Genomic DNA, 14,579 nt, shown 5'->3' on the forward strand with positions numbered 1-14,579 from the left:
AAGAAAATACAAGTTCATCAAGAATCATAAAGTACAACACTTAATGATAGTCCTGGTACAAATAAGAAAGCCAATCATATTAGGAACTGATCAATATAAATTGTATGGATACAAGCAACAAAGTTATAGTCATACAGTCATTTGTGGGAGGAGATGGGTGATTAGAACCATGAGAACATTGATAGTAGTGCAGACTTAGTAAATAGCTTGACATTGTTGAGGTAATTATTTGTTTAGTGGAGTAAGGGAGTTTGGGAAAAAACTGTTCTTGTGTCTAATTGTTCTGAGAGCATATGCACCAAGACAAATTCCTTGTGCGTCCAATCACACTTGGCCAATAAAGAATTCTATTCTATTCTGGTGTGCAGTGCTCTATAACATCGTTTTGAGGGGAGGAGTTGAAACAGTTGAGAAAAAAATGCTCTGACTGAAGCTATGCCCATAACTGGGGCTACACACAAGCAGTTTCTAGCCCCCTGCCCATCCATTCTAAACAACAGAATAAGAACAAAATAACAGCATTGGAAGGGTCTTCTAGTCCAACTCCCTGCTCAGGCAATCCTACACCAGTTCAGACAAATGGTTGTCCAATCTCTTCTTAAAAACCTCCAATGTTGAAGCACACACAACTTTTGGAGTAAGTTGTTCTATTTATGGTTTTTCTCCGGAAATTTCTCCTTGGTTTTAGGTTGCTTCTCTCTTTGATTACTTTCCATCCACTGCTTCTTGTCCTGCCTTCTGGTGCTTTGGAAAATAGGTTGAAGAATAGCTCTTCTTTAGGGCAACCCCCTAGATATCGGAACATCTTTCTAACCAACTTACATTCATTTGCTAATAAGATGGATGAAATACTACTTTTAATCAGATGCAATTCTGATTTTTACAATGCATTTGCACTATACCATATTGAATCCTGGCTAAACAAGGAAATTGAGGACAACAGCATGCATGTACCAGAGTTTCAGATACTTAGAGCAGACAGGATTGTAGAATTATCAGGTAAAAAGAAGGGAGGAGACTTATTATTTTTCAACAACAGCTGGTCTCAGGACATAACTGTAATACATAAATTCTGTGACGAAAATTTAAGAATCTTTACTTATCAACAGCAAATCTTTTTATTCTCCATATGTTTTCCTCGTTTCTCCTAATTGTGGTGTCTAATCCTCCACAAGCCTGTGTGAACAAGGCATTACGAACTCTAGCTGATCAGATTATGGAGGCTGAAGCCAGATAGATACTGTAACATATGTCAGCTTCTGTGAAGACCTATGTGTACCACCAGGAACTTGTGAATACACAGTAACAATAAACCTTGGTTCACAGCTAAATTTAAGCAGCTACATTGTTCCAAAGAGGAAGCTTACAGAAATGGTGATAGAATGCTGTACAATCAGGCCAGAAATGTATTAACAAGGGAGATCAGAGCAGCAGAAAGAAACTACTCGGAAAACCTAAGGAATCAGTTTCTCATGCTGGTGACCAGGAATCCATGAACACCACAGTTTTTCAAAGATCTGCATAATTGTCACAAATATGTCCATTGAATTACCCTAAAACAATTGTATTTTGCTGCTAGTGTATTATATCCAAAACCTTTTTAGGCAGTTCCTTGAAATATAAGCCTTGAATCTTGTTGTGTTCCATTTTATTTTTATGTTTGTATCTCAGAACAAATCTTTGCATATTTCCATACATATGGGATTCCTCCTCCAGGAATTGCATATTTTGCTTTGATAATTTTTGAAGATCTGCAGAATGTTTGCACCTCCTTAAACATCCTACTAAATAGATCTTCAAGTATAGTAGTTATTGCCACTTAGCATCTTTGCAAAAGAAGCTGTGCAACTATGATAACATGAAGACCATTTGATTAATAAAGTTAGAATTTTATTTCCTTACATTTTTTTTGACATCACAAATTGTGGAAATTTATTACACAGGAAAAAATTCTTGAAACAAAAGATTCAATTTACACTGTAATGAAAAATAAGATTGGCATGAGAATGAATCCAAGACTTTTCATATTTACAGATGGGCGTGCACAAGCAATGCAGAATTTTTTAATAGGACTAATTTTCAAGTCATTGATCACTATGATCTAGTAGTCTCCACAGCCTTTTAATTATTTTTGGGACCCAGGGATGGAGCTGATCCTGAAGGAAAACGTTCTACTTGGGTCTGTGTATTTTTCTCTAAACTGTCAATCACAACTGGCCTTTACCAATATCCAGGCTGATAATGATAGCTTATGACAGCCATTAATCTATAGCTCTTGTTCATAATCGTGCTAAATTTATAGTGAGAGAAATTGCTACTTGTGTACAAGTTTGATTTTGATCCCCATATACAGTAATATGTCTTTAAGGGATCAATGTTCCATGAAGTACCATAATCAAGAATAAATTTATTTTAGGTGCCTTTTTCAGTCTATGACTTATAAAAGCAAGTGGCTCATCCATCTGACAGACAATCAATTTGATCTCAGGACGTAACAGTCAGAAAGTTGGATATAAAAGCTCAACACCCAGAATACTACTTCAGGCCAAAATACACCCATGGTGATAATGAATTATAATTAAATAAATTATGCTTGTTTCGAATTTGCCCCCATTACTGATGAGTAAGAATTATTCTTAACTGGTGATGGGGCAGATACCATGAGAAAGGGGACTTAATTAAGATGTTAGCACACAAATGGGGGAGATTGCGATTTGACACATTTTTGTCCAGTTATTTTTTTTAACCTGGTTATTTCCTTTTACTCCTTTGTGAAGAATGCCTTATACAGAATATGGCCAGTCCTTTTAATGAATACTTCACTCTATACCCACAGTAGTGAAGATCCAAATCATTTAGCACCATCTCGTCTTCTTGGGCTCAGAGGAGGAAAAACAAAGGTCTTAGAGAAAGTTCTTTAAAAAAATACAGCATAGCATCCCAGACATTTAGCAAGTATCTCAGTCTGTTACACCCATAAGTCTCAAAGAGGCCATCATTTCCCCCAGAAAGGCCTGTTGATTCTTGGGTACCAAGATGCAAATCTTCTGTTGACATGGGAGGATATTAAGGCTACCGAAAAGTGCATTTCAAGTCAAAAATACACAACATAAAGTATAAATAGATATATTTGGGAGAGGGGAGAAAAGTTGATTTCGTACATACAACACAAAGATGCTTGTTTCAGTAGCCTCTGCATCCAATGTGCCGGCACAAGAGGAAATACAGATGAGATGGGCCCTGATTTGTGGGGATGAACCCATACTGAGAAAGTGGACTGTCCCATTTTTCATGATGAGGTGACCTCTAAACTTTGCCCATCAGCACACAGGAAGTGAAGAAGGTGCTCTTACAGTGCTCTGTTGATGTCAAGAAACCTGGGGAAGAAACCATAGAGGATGGATAGTTATATATCGTAATTGGGACTGAGATAATGATACCAAAGATAACAATGACAATGATTCAAACATGAAAATGTTTTCAGCACATTAAGTTGAGGGAAAAAAAGATAGATATCTTTTCAACCTAGAGCAAGGTCTAATTTTAGCTCAAAGGTTTATTTGGTAGACCAAACTCTGTTATCTCAGGACCAGCAAGATATGCAGGGATGGATTGTACCAAAATTATGTTGGCAATAAACCTACTTCTAACTTCCTTCTGCATTTATTGCTGATTCTTACTGCTTTGGTGCCTTGCAAAGTCTAACATGTCCATCAGAAAGATAAAGCATATTTTGCTTATTAATCTCAGTAGTGCAGCATTACATTGAACCTAGACATATTAATGTTCCTTGGTTCTATCCTGCCTTTAAAAGTGTATTGGGTTTTGTTCCCTTGTCCACTTTCATCCATGGTCAAAATTTTAACAAACTTTTTCTCCAAAGACTTATCTAATCCATCTTTATTTATTTTTTTTAGATCTCAAGCTTTCTTAAGGGAACTGTGAGGCTTCCTAACATGAAAGTGAAAGACTAATAGTAAGATTTACAAGTAAAATCTCCTATGCCAGTACATCTCAAATGTTGTGAATGTGCTGATGTGAAGTGCTTTTCACTGTATGATTACTTAGTGCATTTAAAATGAGTTCTATGTGATAATAAGCAGTGGAAAAAAATAGGATGCATTAGTTATACGTATGTAATCACTGTCCCTGTCATCTAAATATGCTCGTATTCTGACCCTCTCACTGTTAGAAATAATGATTAAAATAAGCCACCTTAATTTGAATATGTACGCAAAAATGCCATGCAGGATGGATGCATTGTGTAAAACAGAGAAAATGTCCTCACTTTCTGTTCTGTCTGGGTGCCCCCAGACTTCAACACCAACTGGAAAAAGCAGCCAGACACGCTGGTAAAAGCAAAAGCACTTTATAGTTTGAAAAATAAACACAGAGAAAAACCTGTTCTTCCCAACAGGCAGGCTATGAGACTTCACAGCAGAGTCCTGATGGCCAGACAATACAGCAGACTTCTTGCTGGCACACTCACCACTGTAGAGAATAAGGCCCACACTTCCCCCCCCCCCAAGGTTTCAGTATTCAAAGTCACAAACCAGAATTCCAAGACGCCAAAGATCACAGCCAGGTCCCAGGACTCCCAAAGATAATACTCCACAAGCCAGGAAGGGTGGGTCTGCCTTTTAGCCTTTCCAGAGAGCACCACACCCAAACCCAGCTGTTGCCTCTTTAGTGCTGAAAGTACCTGGCTAATTGTCCCCTTCGTTGTGTTGCTCTTCTCTGCCGGAGATCGATTATTGCTTGTGCATTTTCATCTAAGGAATCCAGGCTGCTTGCTGGGGAGAGCTCCCTCTCGGGGGACTCTGGCTGTCCTTCCTCTCCCTCAGCCTGAGATTCCTCCTCCCCGTCTGCCTGAACCTCCTGTTCCTCATCCTCCCCCTCTGAGCAGGAAGCCGGCAGAGGATCAGACGGAATCACAACACTTTCTAAGGGGAAAAAATTCAGACCTGAGGGCATGACATATATTACAGCCATGTCTCTGATCTGACAGCTTACGAAAGGTATACTATTTATTCCAGTGTTTCTTAACCATGGCAACTTGAAGTCCAGACATCTTCAAGCTGCTAAGTTTGAGAAACATAGATTTACACAATTCTGAAGCTGGACTCTTGGTGCATTATGTTTCTTCTGGGTTTAATATGCCTACTTTGCACTGAGTCCCTAATTCCCCAAGGTCCCGACTCCCAATCACCCTGTCCGCATTTCAGTTTATCTAAGGAGCCTGGTTCTGCCCCTACACAACTGGGAAGGCAGCAAAAGGAAAAAAAATGTTTGAGAGCAAAAATGTAGGTTCTTCCCAGGAGGAAAAAGCATTAGTTGGCCATGACATATAGTACAGATATAGTATAGTGCCAGCATATTTGCTGGCATGTGAGGCGTTGCCCTAGCTCAGCCCCAATGTGCATGTGTGTGCTGGCCAGCTGATTTTTGGCTTGCACAGAGGCTCTGGGAGGGCGTTTTTGCCTTCCAGAGAGCCTCCGGGAGGGGGGGATTTTTATTTATTTATTTATTCATTCATTCATTCATTCATTCATTAGATTTGTATGCCGCCCGTCTCCCAGCTCCAGGGAAGCCTTTGGACCCTGGGGAGGGTGAAACACAAGCCTATTGGGCCCACCAAAAGTTGGGAAACAGGCTGTTTCTGGTCTCCAGGAGATGGGTGAAGCGGTTTTTGCCCTTCCCACGCATTGAATTATGGGTGTGGCCATTTGCACATGTGCGATAGTGCGTGCACAGGCTCTTTCAGCACCCGAGGAAAAAAAGGTTCACCATCACTGATATAGACGCATAACAGAAGTGAAAGGTGTAATAGCAATAGCACTTCGACTTATATACAGCTTCACAGTGCTTTAAAGCCCCCTATAAGCGGTTTACAAAGTCAGCAGATGCCCAACAACAATTTGGGTCCTGATTTTACCCACCTTGGAAGAATGGAAGGCTGAGTTAACATTGAGCCTGGTGAAATTTTAACTGCCAAATTGCAGGCAGCTGGCAGGCAGCAGAAGTAGCCTGCAGTACTGCACTCTAACTACTGCGCCACCACGGCTCATTTATAATTACAGGTACACAATAGATGCTGAAACTTCATAGCCACTCTGTCAACCCTACTTCAAAAATTGTCAAAAGGAGAGGGATTCAGATTCTCATTCATAAACCTGAGAAAATGTTGTTTATGAAAGAATTGGAGTTTGCTCTTTATACCCAGAAAGAAAAAGTCCGGAATGGGAATAGGTTTATTCCATCTTTACCTAATTAGCTTGCAGTTCTCTATCTAAGGCTCACCAACAGGCATTCCCCTGTCAAGGGATGGATTATACAAGTTGGAAGTATAATCTTTTACCATTTTCCTTGTCTACCTTCTCTTTGGGATTGGAGAACATATGAGCTGGGAGGCCTACAATGAGAATGATAATAATTCTATCCCTATAGGACCGTGATGGTGAACCTATGGCATGTGTGCCACAGGTGTCACATGGAGCCATATCAGAGGGCACAAGAGGCTCTGCCCTGAGTCAGCTTCAGCATGTATACACACGCTAGTCAGCCGATTTTCAGCCTTGAGGAAGGCCTTTTTACCTCCAGAGGCTTCAGGGAAGCTTCTCTGAAGCCCCAGAGTGCAAAAAGCCTCCCTACGGGCAAACCAGAAGTTCAGAAAAATGACTTCTGGTTTGCCCGTTGGTGGCTGTTTTTGCACTCTGGAGGCTTCAGGAAGCTTCCCTGAAGGCTCCAGAGTGCAAAAAACAGCACAACGGGCAAACCGGAAGCCCATTTTCCTGAACTTCCGGTTTGCCCGTAGGGAGGATTTTTCACTGTCTCAGGCTTCAGTGAGACCTGTATGTAAGTGTGGGGACGGAAGGGATTGTGCGCGGGGGCAACACAGGGGGTGCACATGCATGGTGGGGGGAGGGAATGGGTGTGTACACGTGGGCGTGTGCTTGGACACGCATACACTCCCTTTTGACACACAAACCAAAAAAGGTTTGCCATCACTGCTATAGGAGCGAGTCAGTGAAGGGCTAGCAAAATTTTTAGTACCACACTGTGGGTGTGGTTTATGTAGGATGCCTTGAATCTGAGAATGTCTCGGAGAAGGGCGGCATACAAATTTAATAAATAATAATGATAATGATGATGATGATGATAATAATAATAATAATAATAATAATAATAATAATAATAATAATATTCTTTCAACATCTTTCAGTGCAAATTGGGCGCTCTGGGGTGGAGCACCATTTTTACAACCCTACTGCCTTCCCCCCATCCGGGCAGTAGCCCACCCCTGGAGCTAGTTCTTAAAATAAGTACAGCAGTCCTCAGCTTATAACAGTTCATTTAGTGATCAAAGTGACTTATGACTATTTTTCATACTTGTGACCAGTGCAGCTTCCTCATGGTCATGAAATCAAAACTGAGATACCAGGCAACTGACTCCTATTGATGACAGTTGCAGAGTCCTGGACTCCTGTGTTTCCCTTTTACAACCCTCTGACAACTGAAGTAAATGGAGAAGCCAGATTCCCTTACTAGCTGTGTTACTAATTTAAAAACAGCAGTGATTCACTTAACAACTGTAGCAAGAAAAGTTGTAAAATGGGGCAACAAATGAACAATAGAAATTGTGTGCTCACAATTTAGGAGGTAATTCTTAAAATCACTGCTGTTTTTACTGCAACACTCTCTACATGGGGCTACCTTTAAAGAGTGTTTGGAAACTCCAGATCGTGCAGAATGCGGCCGCGAGAGCTATCGTGGGGCTCCCTAGATTCGGCCACGTCTCGTCAACACTCCACGGCCTGCATTGGTTGCCGATTAGTTTCCAGTCACAATTTAAAGTGTTGATAATGACCTATAAAGCCCTATATGACATCAGACCAGAATACATCTTCTGCTGCACGAATCCCAGCGACCGATTAGGTCCCACAGTTGGCCTTCTCCGGGTCCTGTCGACTAAACAATGTCATCTGGTGGGTCCCAGGGGAAGATCCTTCTCTGTGGCAGCCCTGGTCCTCTGGAATCAACTACCCCCAGAGATCAGAACCGCCCGCACCCTCCTTGCCTTTCATAAGTTACTGAAGACCTACCTATGTCATCAAGCATGGGGAAATTGAGTCCCTGGGTTTATATTATTTATGTATGGTATGTGTTGTATGGTTTTAATAATGGGTTTTTAGATTTTTTAAAAAATGTATTAGATTTGTTTACATTGTTGTTATTGTTGTGAGCCGCTCTGAGTCTCCGGAGAGGGGCGGCATACAAATCTAATGAATTAAATTAAAATTAATGACAGTTGCAGAGGACCAGCTGTATGAAAAAGAAAGGAGGGAGGGGAAAAGGAAGGAAGGGAGGGAGGTTGGTTCATTTTAGAGTTTACCAGGAATTTCTCCTTTACTGAAAGTTTCTGCAGCCTTTCAACACTTCCATTTTGAAAACTTTTCAAAGCCAACCTCTATTAAATGTTTCTGCTTTACAAATTCAGTTAATAGCAATGATGGGAGTCCAAAGGCTGCATGGTTACCGTGATGCTGGGTGGGAGAGAAGAGATGTTAAGGAGGAAAAAAATGCTGCCCCTGCCTCTGCTGATTGTACATAAATGATTCAGGAGCAAAAAAAAGTACAAACTCCACACTGTCAACTAGCTTGTATGAATATTTAATAATGCAAAATATAGCTGGGGTGATCAGGCAGATTTGCCAAATCTGTGATGGAGTTTGATAAATATGGATGAATCTTTCTTCTTTCCCATCCCCGACCCCCCACCTCCGATGCCCAAAGTGGATTTATCTTCCAGAAAGAGTCAGAAAATGGCATGCAGAGAAGTCTCAACGCATGGATGTGACAGTGGTGTTGGGAAGAAAGGCTTAGATTTGTTGGGCACTAGGGAAGCTTGGAATAAGCTGAGCCAGCACAAATGGGACGAGTGCCACTTGAACGACAGTCAGACAAGAAAGTAATAGAGTGGTTTTCAAACTGATTTTGGAGAGAGAGAAAGAGAGAAACAGAGAGCACAGGACAAAACAGCACGACATGTGCAGCTGCCCTTCCATTTGTTTATGTTGGTATGAAGTGTGCAGGGGCTCAATTCTGTTTGAGATTTGCACGAATAGAAAGAGGGACTGCAATCCCTCTATTAAAATAAATATTTAAAAAACGGCTCCAATTGATGCCAATAGAGAAAGAATGATTGATTTCTTTAAAAAAAGACCAGCTCCAGGGAGGAACTACAAAACAAATGGGTGGATGGACAGACTGCAGCTCCCACTCCATATGCTATTAGGACTGAGCCCCCAAATTCTTGCAGCATTATAAACAAGCAAACAGATGGGCAGCTTACATGTTACATCTTTGATTTATGTAAGAATCCAGCAGAACCTCATTTAGGGTGTGATTTTTCTGAAGACTGATACTGGGGATATTTCAAGGCTTGAATTGCAAACAAACAGAACTTGTTTGACAATGAGTATACAGACAGAATAAAATAGCAACCATTTGAAGGGACATTAATATTGTAGTGCAACATTTCTAAAGAGCTCTAGATCTGGAAAAAAATACACTTTTATGACGGAAAAAGTCAGATCTCTCCTGAGTTGAGACATCGCAGACACAACCACACAATAATCTTGCCAATAATCTTGGCAATACTATGAAGATGGCTTCACACAGCTTTCTTCTTGGATTTATTTGGATTTCCCAATCTATCCCATGGCATTGTCAGAATGGCAAAAAAATGAGACCTGTGTAACAAATACTTATAACATAAACACTACCTTTATGTAGTTGCATTCCTTTATATGACACAAGAGTCACTGCTTTGGGATGGATGGTCATATAAATAGTTTAAACCAAAATATATATGTTATGGGGTTATATCACTATATTTTATTTATTTATTTATTTATTTATATTTATTGTTAGAGTTGAAAGGGACCATGAAGGCCATCGAGTGCAACCCCCTGCCCAAGCAGAAACCCTATAGTACACCAGTCAAGTGGCAGTTCAATTTTCTCTTAAAATATGATTACATTTCATGTTCTTCCCCTCCTCTGGACACCTATTGGCCTCGAGGTTTAGGATTTCCTGCCTATTTCTCATCCAGGTACTATCTGGGTCCAAACTTTTTCAAAACCTTCCAAGCTAAGAGATACATCCCGATACCCTGCAGATATGTTAGTATTGCAAAAAATCCTGAAGACGTTTTGGTTGGGAAATATTTTTTCATGAGATGCTCCTTGAGTTTGTTTTCTTGCAGATGTTTCATTATCGCAGTGTTTCTCAAATAGTGGGGCAGGGCCCCCTGGGGGAACAGGGAGTGCTCTTTTTTTGCCACAGGGAGTAGGTTTTTTTTGCACCAAACAATAGCCCACAGCACAGAGCAAGAGATATGAAGTAAATAACAAACCCTTAAGAGACACCATGGAAAAATATTTAACAGGGATGAAAAGAGAAGAGGAGAGGGATGGAGATAATGAGTAAAACATAAGTTTCCTGAAAGCTGAGATGAGGAAACATGACAAAGCATATGTAATGCTTGGCTTCACTATGACTATGGTCGGAAACGAGGAAAGACCGGTATGTTTACTGTGTCTGAAAATGTTGGCAGGCACAATATGAAGACAAATAAATTAAGCCATCATTTAAACACATTATACCCAGTGAAGAGCTGCCAAAATTTCCACTACCACACTGTGGGCATGGCTTATGCAGGATGCCCTGCATTTTTTAAAACATCTTTCAGTGCAAATTGGGTGCTCTACAGTGGAGCTCCATTTTCACTACGTACTACACTGCATCCCCGCCCCCCTGTCTGGGCAGTAGCCCACCCCTGATTATACCCCAATCACACTGATAAGCCACTTGAATTTTTTCCAGTGAAAACGTGCTGAATATTGCAAACAATTGTCCCAGCGGAGAGTTGGGGAGGAGCGAAATGTTTACTTCTTCCTTTGGGGGGGGGGCTTGTAACAGATAATAATTGAGAAACACTACATTACCCAAACTAGATAATATCAGTACTAATGATGTTACCAAGTTTTGTAATGAAACAACTGCAAAAAAACAAGCAAGCTCAGAAAGTAGCAAGGATTCTTCATTTAGAATAGAACACAACAGAATTCTAGAATTTCAACCTTGAGCTACAAATATTCTCCTTGATTGGTAAAATCATATAAGCATCAAATGCTTCACAAAATTTCTTAAGTTTTTCTTTATTATCTCAATTGATACAAATGTTCAGCTTAAAAAGTAAACTTGTATATTATTACTGTAATTTCCTTGATTAAAAATCAAAGGGGGCATGAAATGATGAAACCAAAGAAAAGAAAATGAAGTTAGGTAAAAGATAAAAATGTTAAAAGGTATAGGTGTTCATTCAAACTGTGACATTCCTAGACAGAATAAGTAACTATGCCTTTGAAGTATTACCCATGGAAGTGCCTGAGGTCAGGTAACTGAATTTGGAAAACAGCTTAAAAAAAATAAAAGGACTAACATTAAGTTGAAGAAGAGAGGCAATTTCAACAAGAAGTTGTTTAAAACTGTGATAATACAAACTATTTCCACAAAAGGGAAAGGTGGCTAATAGAAAAAGTGACAGGAATTAACAAGTCCAAGACGATGCCAACATAATTGATGAGCATAGTCAAGTCAACTCTGAAGGACGATATCGTTCCCCTTAAAAATAAACCTTATCCAAATAAACAAAAAGAAAAAAGCCCATTTAAACTGGGTATGGAACAAGTAAAGGAAAACATAAAATTATTCAGCTACAGGGGAGACTCTAAGAAAGATTGGGAGGCCAGGCAAGTCATTAGATAAGGTTATCTGGGAAGGTTTATTGGAGGATAGAGAGATTGCAGAGAAGCTAAATGGCTTTGCTATTAAGACTTCATGACAGGTGTGGAATAGAGATTCACTTCTCCCAAAGCCATTTTTGAGGCAGAGTTTTTGAAGAACTAAGTCAAAAAGAAGTGACTACAGATGATGGACAGAACCACAGCCAACTGGTTAAAAATCAGGTATGGGCATCTAAATTATATTTTTCAAATCATTTTAACAGCAATAATATGTTTACAAAGATTAGTCAAGTCCCAAATTCAAGGAATCTACCATTTAAGTAGTAACACAAACAAATGAGGAGGGGAGGAATAGAAACAGAAGTTACTTTGTATATAATACTGTAATAATATTGTACATGAAAATAACAGAGTTGGAATGGACTTTTGAAGTCTTCTAAACCAGGGGTAGGCAAAGTTGGCTCTTCTATGACATGTGGCCTTCAACTCCCAGAATTCCTGAGCTAGCATGATTGGCTCAGGAATTCTGGGAGTTGAAGTCCACAAGTCATAGAAGAGCCAACTTTGCCTACCCCATTCTAGACCACCCCCACCCCTCAAGCAGGAAACCCTATACCAGTGATGGTGAACCTTTTCCCCACTCAGGTGCTGAAAGTGTGCGCGTGCATGCTATCATGCCCACACTCATACCCACACCCATAATTCAATGTCTCCCACCCCCTCAGCTCCCTGCACATGTGCGTAACCCCCCACCCTAGAGGGCCTTTTCCTCTGCCTCGAGGCCAAAAACGCCCTCCCAGATCCTCCGCGCAAGCTGAAAATCAGCGGGCCACCACGCACATGCGTGCTGGAGCTGAGCTAGGACAATGGCTCACATGCTGGCAGATATGGCTGCATAGGTTTGCCATCATGGCCCCATACCATTTCAGACAATTGGTTTCCCAATGTTTTCTTTAAAAACCTCCACACATCTAGGGGCAAGCCATTCTACTGATTAATTGTTCTAACCGTCAGGAAATTTCTCCGTCGTTCTAGGTTGGTTATGTGATGTTACCTCAATTTCAAATCGATAATGTGTTATTATTTCAATTATATATTCTGGAACCAACTCCCCCCGGAGATTAGGACTGCCCCTACTCTTCCTGCCTTCCGTAAACTCCTTAAAACCCACCTTTGCCGTCAGGCATGGGGGAACTGAAACATCTTCCCCCGGGCATGTTTAATTTATGCATGGTATGCCTGTGTGTGCGTCTGTTAGTATATGGTTTTTTTAAAATATTTAATATTTTTAAATTTGTCTGTTTACTTATGATTTGTTTCTACATGTTGTGAGCCGCCCCGAGTCTTCGGAGAGGGGCGGCATACAAATCTAAGTAATAAATAAATAAATAAATAAATATATACTTTAGCAAAAAAAAAAAAAAATAGCACTGGAGGTCCCCAAATGTTTCTTATACACCGAAGCATTCAGCAATGCATTTTTGTTGTGCATTTTTCCATTTTTCCACCCATGCCATTGCATGCAACAATATACATTTGGAGTAGGAAAATCCATTTCAGCAGGGGCTTCCAAGTTCAATGGCAGTTCTGTGTCAAATGAGACCCCCAAAATACTTTCCAGAAGTTTGCACAGGAATGTGGAATATGACAATGTTGAGAAAATGCACACCTGGTGGAATGTATACTGCTCAAAAAAATAACACATCCTAGATCTGAATGAATGAAATATTCTCAGTGAATATTTCATTTGCACAACTATTCCATTTGCACAACAGCATGTGAAATTGACTGTCAATCAATGTTGCTTCCTAAGTGGACAGTTTGATTTTACAGAAGTTTGATTTACTTGAAGTTATATTCTGTTTTTTTAGTGCTCCCTTTATTTGTTTTTTTGAGCAGTGTATTTCAGCACAGCTATTACAGGCACAGGAGCTCTTTGGCAACTGAGTCTCGCAACCCAAATGTCTATCACAATGCATGGGTGAGCAGTGCAAGCCTGTTGGGCTTAATGATGGCTATCAGCACTCCCCCACCCCCAAGAAACGCCATTTATTCTTCTCCAGTTATAGCATTTAGTACATCTTTCAGAAAACAATTTCTGGAACTCCAGCTCCCCACAAACCTATTTTGTGTAAACCGCAGCAAGTCTCACTCACTCTACAGTCCAGGGGTCTCCAACCTTGGCAACTTTAAGCCCGGCAGACTTCAACTCCCAGAATTGTGGGAGTTGAAGTCCGTCAGGCTTACAGTTGCCAAGGTTGGAGACCTCTGCTGTAGTCTACCAGTTATTCCTAGTCTGATCAATCGGATGGGGAGATGTGCAGCTTCGGTGCTTCTAACTGGAACTTCCTTTCTCTCCTTTTCTTCTTCCTTGGTTCACTCATGAGTGTAATGACTAATTTCAGTTTAGGCTTATTTTAAAACAGTCTTTGCCAACTTGGTATTTTCCAAAAAAGGACTGAATAACAAATCCCATTTTCCCCAGGTTTCTGACCCTGCTAGCTAGAGGTGATAGGACTTGTAATTCAATGCACTTAGAACAAATATGGGAAATAGCTTCATCCAATGATTATTTGAAAAGAAAATGAGCCCAACTTTTCTTCTAGATCACACTTATGGTGTACCACAATATAAAAGCAACATAGCACATAACAAAACACAATGTCATATAACATAATGTAACATCACATCATACCACACCACACACCAATAAATGAAATTGTGTGAAGATGTGGTTATCAGTAAACACTGAGCCATAGATAATAGTAA

The 14,579-nt window shown here is 40.3% G+C and overlaps 2 protein-coding genes across 2 annotated transcripts in view; both read right to left on the reverse strand.

Annotated features, from left to right (window-relative positions):
* The window catches only part of FKBP5 (FKBP prolyl isomerase 5), a 1,202,894-nt gene that overhangs the window by 504,861 nt on the left and 683,454 nt on the right, over positions 1-14,579 (reverse strand). The window lies entirely within an intron of this gene.
* The window catches only part of LOC139165654 (chemokine-like protein TAFA-5), a 36,690-nt gene continuing 23,979 nt past the window's right edge, over positions 1,869-14,579 (reverse strand). The window contains exon 4 of the mRNA XM_070748867.1: positions 1,869-3,377. Coding sequence (XP_070604968.1) covers positions 3,369-3,377 — 9 coding nt within the window. The 3' untranslated portion in view covers positions 1,869-3,368. The remainder of the gene's footprint in view (positions 3,378-14,579) is intronic.

Source organism: Erythrolamprus reginae, chromosome 3, assembly GCF_031021105.1.
Source record: "Erythrolamprus reginae isolate rEryReg1 chromosome 3, rEryReg1.hap1, whole genome shotgun sequence".
In the NCBI taxonomy this organism is placed as follows: domain Eukaryota; kingdom Metazoa; phylum Chordata; class Lepidosauria; order Squamata; family Dipsadidae; genus Erythrolamprus; species Erythrolamprus reginae.